At 38.6% G+C, this 7,058-nt stretch overlaps 1 protein-coding gene across 4 annotated transcripts in view; it reads right to left on the bottom strand.

Moving 5' to 3' along the window:
- Positions 1 to 7,058, bottom strand: part of Slc25a12 (solute carrier family 25 member 12) — a 120,163-nt gene that overhangs the window by 18,143 nt on the left and 94,962 nt on the right. For all 4 annotated transcript variants that reach the window (XM_023719159.1, XM_023719160.1, XM_023719161.1 and 1 more), the window contains 2 exons: positions 4,696 to 4,748; positions 3,992 to 4,072 (listed from right to left, as the gene is read on the bottom strand). In XM_023719159.1, the coding sequence (XP_023574927.1) occupies positions 3,992 to 4,072; positions 4,696 to 4,748 (134 nt within the window). The remainder of the gene's footprint in view (positions 1 to 3,991; positions 4,073 to 4,695; positions 4,749 to 7,058) is intronic.

Raw genomic sequence — 7,058 nt, 5'->3', positions numbered from 1 at the left:
TTTTTAAAAAACATCAAAGCCTGTCTCTAGAAAGAACCACAGACATAGCTCAGTACAAAGGCCACAGGTTCAATTCTCAGAACTAATCAATCAATCAATCAATCAATCCAGTATCCACTTTAGAATCACCATATAATCCACCAACTACTCCATTCATACTCAGATGAAAACACGTGTCCATGTTAAACATTATATGTCAATGTTCATAGCAACATTATTTCTATTAGGCAAAAACTGGCAACAACCCAAATGTCCAGAAATTGATAAATGGATGAACAAAATATGGTCTACCCATAAGTTGAACAATAAAAAGAAGTAAGTACTGACCCAAACTGGCTAAGTAAAACAAGCTGATACCAAAGGCTACATATTATTTATATAAAGTACTAAAAATCAGTGAATCTATCAACTAAAGGTATAGTAATAGCTGCTTAGCAACTAGAAGTGAGGTGGAAAAACTGTAAAGTGATAGAAGACTCTAGATAATAATAATAATAATAATATACTACAACAACAACCTGGTATTAAAGATCAAAGCCTGGGGGCCAGGGAGACAGCTCGGAGGTCTAAATGCCTGTCTGACATGTGCAAGGATCTGGATTTGATGCCTGGTACCACATGCCGTGCTGGCCCTGCACTGAGCCAGCCACCCAAACTGGGCGTGGTGACACACACCTGTAATCTCTCAAGTTCTTTTTGTAATGCTGAAAATGTTCCAAAATTATTTGTGGTGATGGTTGCATACTTCTATGAATTATACTGAAAACAACTGAACTGTTTGTACATATTAAATGGGGAACTGTATCAATATGAATTATACACCAATAAATCTGGGGTTTGGGGTTTTTGTTTTAGGGCTGTGGGTATAGCTCAGTAGCAGGGCACATGCTTAGCATACACAAAGCCCTAGTTTAATTCCCAATACCACCACAAAAATTATTATTTAAAAAATTTGCCTAAAACATTACAGGTATTCAATGAATGAAAGAACAAATAAAATGGAAACATCAAATGTGAAATATAAATTTGGAGACAGAAGTAGTTTGAATTTCAACTTTGTCAATTACTACTGATGAAAATTTTAATCAAACCTAGTTAGGAATAATAAGATAATCCCTATAAAATGTTTAGTCCACTAGGAAAAGTCCCCACTCCTCATTAATAATCTATCAAATTAGAACCATATTAAAAGCAAAAATCAGTGTCAATAACAACATTTTAGCACATTAAGGTGCAAGTGTATGTATAGCCTTGTATTATTACTTTTTACACCTAGGCAGCATATTCTTTTTCATGTTATCACATATTTTTAGAAACTGGTTCTGACGCTGGGGCAAGCAGCTCAGTGGTAAAGTATATGCTTAGAATGAGGTAGGCCATGGGTTCAATCCCGAGGAAGGAAAAGAAAGGCAAAGGAAGGAGAGAGGAAAAGAAAGAAAGGAAGGGAGGAAAGGGGAGAGGGAGGGAGGGAGGGAGGGAGGGAGGGAGAGAGAGAGATATCATAAATTAAACAATGAAAAATATGGAACACAAGAGGACCAGAGATCACTTCTCAGCCACTTCTTCATGGTCGCACATCATTTTTCCTACAGGCAATAAAGTCATTTTCACAGCAATAGGATTTCCTTCCTACTTATTAATAAGAAAGTCAAAACCTAGGTCTTAGCTAATCTTTCTGTTGGGAAAAGTCACTTTGAGTCATTTTGTTCTAATTACCCAGCATAGGTACAGTTTTCTAACTGGGTAATTTTTTGAAGAGCCGTAGCACCCTTCTTACTGGGGGCACGCACAGCACGCGGGAGCACGCAGGAGCACGCGGCACTGTACCGCACCACTATCATGTGTGGGTAGACTCTCAGGATCAGCCTGGTGGGCAGCTGCTCTGCCAGCACTTTCCTGACAGCATTCAGGACAGAGAATGCCATGTGCCTCACAATATCAGGACACCCTGTAAATAGAGGCTCATCCTTTTTGTCACAGGCTGTATTTTCCCTGCAAAAATATCAACTCTTGGGGAAACTAGTGGATTATGCTTTATCAGTCACTTATGCTGTAGAATGACTGAGTCAGAAAAAGCTCCATTAATTACATATTTTCTCCCCTTTCCGAGTGAAGAGAAATGGAAAGCAGAAATTATTCAAGGTGAAGGACCGCAGACAAACTTAATCATTCTCATGCTGTCCATTTCTAGCCAGACAGTCGATCAAAGCTTCCAGAAATGAGCCATGATTAAGGAAGATACTTAGAGTCAGCACAACCCTCAAGGCACTTTAGACTTCAATAGAAATTCTCCAAGTTCAACTCTATAAACATAGCCCACACCGAGGGAGAACAAAGGAACAAGCATCTGATTATGGCTGAACCGTGTGAGTCGCACGTCAGACATGGCCAACAGCCTCTGCACACTGCAAATGCAAACAGAAGTCTTTAGCTATAAGGAATCGAAAGTGTAACTTAGAGGTTTCTGACAAATATGTGCACGTGCCATGGTGGCAAAGAACCAGGAAGCCTTCTAACCAAAAGGAAGCTAAAACCATGGAGGAAAAGATGATTTGATTTGCAAAGCTGTTCTCATTAGATGAGAAGCAGTTTCAGCCCTTTAATCCCACCTAAGCAAGGGCTTACCCTTGTCCATTGTTTATCTATCATAAAAAAGGAAATTCAGCCAGAGAGGCTTCCCTCCTGAGAATGCACGCACTGACACACACAGACATGTTCAGACGTGTGTGTGAACGACCCCTCCCCCCACAACCCACCGCTTCCACAAGAGCTCCGGCTGCGGAAGGTGAAGACTTAGGTACGTGCTAGGCTGACAAATCGCTTCAAGAAGAACCTGCAGGAACCTGACCCTCTGACCCCAGGGGCATCTCTTCTGAATTAAAACTTCTAAGGTCACTGACCTCATCACCTTCAGCTACATAAGCAACTGAGATTTTAGCCAGAATTGCCAACCAATGCAATTAGAAGTTATTAACATTTTCAGGAACAAAATGGACTAAACAAATCTCAAGCAAATCACACGTAAGACAATACCGCAAAGAAAACTAGCTGAACCAAAAACATAGGTGTGGGAATTGGTCTAAATCCAATGGGATGCTTACAGTTTACAGACAGAAGCAGTTGGGCCATAAGCAAATATACTCTGATTCTTGGTTTCAGAATTTTTATCAATAGCTGTGATAGTTATTTGCTACACCCTCCAGTCCCTAAAGAAGAAATATTATGATTAGACTAGTCCTATATCTGAAGTATAAGGGCCCAATTAATAAACTCACACTTAAACTTCCAGCTAAGGTGAACATACAGTATCCCCATCCAGTTGTATTTTCTGTGATGCTTAAGAAGGATAAAATTTAGATTTATAAAAGTCTGGAAAGTAATGCTCCAGAAGCTGACAAAAAAGTTGATGAAAATAATCTCTTCTTTTTTATTCTCAAAACCCATTATACAGCAGCCCCTCACTTATCGCTGAGGTTATATTCCAGGCACCCCTGCAATAAGTGAAAACCAGCAAAGTAGCCATACTGTATTTATTTTAGTATTTATATATATTTTAAGGCGTTATAAACCCTTTCCACACTCATAAACCTTTCCCACACTTTTAAAAACACTTCTAGTGTTCTTAACCATTTTCTAAACTCATAAATGTACATAATTTTAACAATATACGTATACTGTACAGCACTACAAGATTCTGTGATATAGCAAAAAATCTGCAATAGATAATTTAGATTAATATTTTTTGAAAACCCGCAAAACAGTGAGTCCATGAAAGGTAAATCGCAAAATAGCGAGGGACTACTGTATTATACAATGACATTTTAAAGAATCATTCCAAATGCAAAAAATGTAAATAAATAAATACGTAATATTTTAAAAAAGAAAACGTGCTTAGGTCACTTGAACCCAAGGAAAATGCTAATCTGATATCATATCTAAGGTGCAAAAAGATAAGACTTTTTTACAAGGAACATACAGGATTAATACTTACACAGCCTCCAGCAAGAATCTCTGCTGGAAGTGGAATAGAGCCATCTCTTTTCATAAATTTATCTCGGACAAAATCATTAACCTGATTAGAAAGACAGTATCAGTTAACTAGAATTCCCAACCATTTCCTCTCCTGGTACATTGTTGCTTTTTTGAAGTCAGCAAAATATTTGTCTCATGATAAAAATTAGCCAACATTACATTAAATATAAATGTAAAGTTTTTGCTAGAACATGATGGTGCACCTCTCTAATCCCATCTACTCAAGAGGCTAAAATCGGAGGAGCATAAGATCAAGGTCAGACTTAGTGAAACCCTGCCTCAAAATAAAAAGCAAAAAGGACTGGGGATGTAGCTCAGTGGTGGAGCACTTGCCTAGCACTGGTAAGAGCCCCGGGTTCAACAGGAATGGAGGGAAAAGAAAAAGGGAAGGAAAGGAAGTGGGGAGAAAAAGGCTTTATAAACTGCCTGGATGCTATGCCAGTCTTAGCAGCATCCATTTATTTGTTTGTTTGTTTGTTTATTTATTTATTTATTTTTGCAGAACTGGGGATTGAACTTGGAAATGTAAGCACAGGCCCTTGTGCTTGCCAGGGAAGCACTTATTCACTGAGCCATCTTCCCGGCCCACAGCATCAATTTTAGTTTTGGGTTTAATCCAAATAAGTGACACAACTTCAATAAGAAAGAAAGAAAGAAACTTACAGTCAGTTTAATGGCCTTTTCTGGAGCAACCCCAATGAGCTGTGGTATCAGACCTAGATAAAGAGAACAATCATTAGCAAGATGGATATATTAAATACAAACATGTTAAGTCCTATAAAGAAATATTTTCCTCAAATTATCTACCCATCAAACACTTCTGGCTTCTAATTAAAATGGGGGGAAATGCCTATCATAATAACATATAGTAGCTTGGTTAATATAAAGTATCAATTCTCATAATTTTCTCTCCAGAAAAACCCAGTATTCAGTAGTTATTTATTTAAAAAGAAGCCACAAATGCAAAGAAGAATGCAGTTTTAACATCATCTGATGAGTATCTTCTAGAAACAAAAACATATGCCTATTGTATTTTTATTTACTAATACATGTCAAGCTTAAGATATTTAAAAAGAATCCCACAGCAATAAGCCATTATTCCTAGGAAGTTAAGATTTCCAGGCTGACTATGAACTGAGAAAGAAAAAAACCCCACATACAAACAACTCAACATCTGTAGATAGTCCTATTTAGCTTTCTAAAGCACACAGCTTATACAGATTGTGAGCATACACTTTTTTGCATACTTTAAAAAATGATCCTAACAATAAACATTTTATATCCTTTAAATTGTCCGGCCAAGGGGGAGTTATTGTGTTTGAACGTTTGCTTACTGCTGATCTTAAGCCTACTTTGAGGGGACTGCTGAGTGATTTTCCCTAAGTTGGAAGCCAGCAGGTAATCATGCACATGGGCTACTGTCAGTCAAACTGAATTATCAGTGACAAACACAAACCCACACATATCTTCATGGTAGTAGAAATGATTTAGAAGAATGAAGCAGCAGATGGCAGTCTTAACTGCCCAACTCCATTCTGAATCTAACTCCCATACAACTGTGTCAGCATGTGTATTTGTTTTACAACTTGCTTCACTAAAGCTCATGGAATTTTAATAATGATTTGTGTCATTTTATCATTGTTGCCTACACAGAAATTTAGCTAATCTGTCAACAATTTTGTCAAACATCTAACAGAATAGACCAGTTAGTTCTAAGCAATATATGACAATCTCAATAGTCACGGTACTCACATATAGAACTCCTACGATCTTCTCCCAACACAAAACCTCTTGTTTAAAGGACCAATTTTATCAGCTCATATCATGAATAGAGCGAACAATCCTCTCCCCCCACTGGGTGCTACATTTCACCCATTTGATCAACATGACATCTCTCCTAGATGCCCATTAAGATTAAACAATGCATTATCTATTTAGGCTAATCCATTGAGAAGACTAAACTATCTATTATATATCTAGGCTTCTTCTAATAGAAGACATTCTCTCTGTAACCTAGAAAGTATACCAAGAAGAAAAAAGGTCACTATTGAATAAGGAAATATTAGATGTCAAAGAATAAAACCCAAAAAAGTGCCACTCCATCCGGAATCTCCAACTAAATAAAATCTAGACTTGCAGGATTTATTCAGTTTAAAATAAGGCTGCACAGGGCTGGAGAGATGGCTCAGTGGTCTAAAGCACCTACTTGGAACAAGCTTGGCAAAGTACAGGGACCACAGTTCGATCCCCCAGCACCACATGCCAGCCAGCTGCGCCCCCCTGGTGGGCTGAGCTGGCCACACACACACACACACACACACACACACACTAAATAAATGTTAATAAAATAAAATAAGGCTGCACATGGGCAGCTCTGTACTCAGAACCATGCATGTCTCTTCCCAAGAAGTATATGCTCTACAGCTGGAATTTCAAGAGGGGAGAACTCTGAATATTTGAGCAAAATTAATTAACTCCCAAAGCGAAGTGTTTGAGCCTAGTTTGACTGCAAAATGACTTTCTTGTTCTACATACAATGAAATGAGTGTCCTCACGACCATCACCTTACTTGACTACCTGATAATGCCCACTGCAGTATTCTGTCACCTGACCATGAGCAAAAATGTCTGTTTGGGTCCATGTTTCTCTCCTAAGAAGAGGTTGTGCCAAACAGCTTAATAGAGCTCAGAAGCGAACTAGGGATTAAGGAGCTTGTGTGTGCAGACAAGCGCCGTGAATGACATGAATGCCCTGGACTTGAGCATGCTGAGCATTTTCAAAGAATTCCAAGTGGCGCCCACAGAGATTAAAAAATTAATCTCTCCTGCAAAGGAACCCTAAATTCTAATGTGAAGACTTGTACATGAAAGCCACTCGCTTTCCAACGGGAACAAGTCCCTACAAAGCCGGCAGGGGCCAGGGAGAGTGTTGTACAGAGCTTCACTGTCCCTATAGGGTTGGTGGCAACAAGGTCTGCAAAAGAAAATTTTCTCTGCTTGACTGTGTGCCTCTGAGCCAATGAGAAC

This window comes from Octodon degus, unplaced genomic scaffold, assembly GCF_000260255.1.
Source record: "Octodon degus isolate 3935 unplaced genomic scaffold, OctDeg1.0 scaffold00065, whole genome shotgun sequence".
In the NCBI taxonomy this organism is placed as follows: Eukaryota; Metazoa; Chordata; class Mammalia; order Rodentia; family Octodontidae; genus Octodon; species Octodon degus.
Note: the sequence above shows the minus strand (reverse complement) of the source record. Positions and strands in the feature narration are given on the sequence as shown.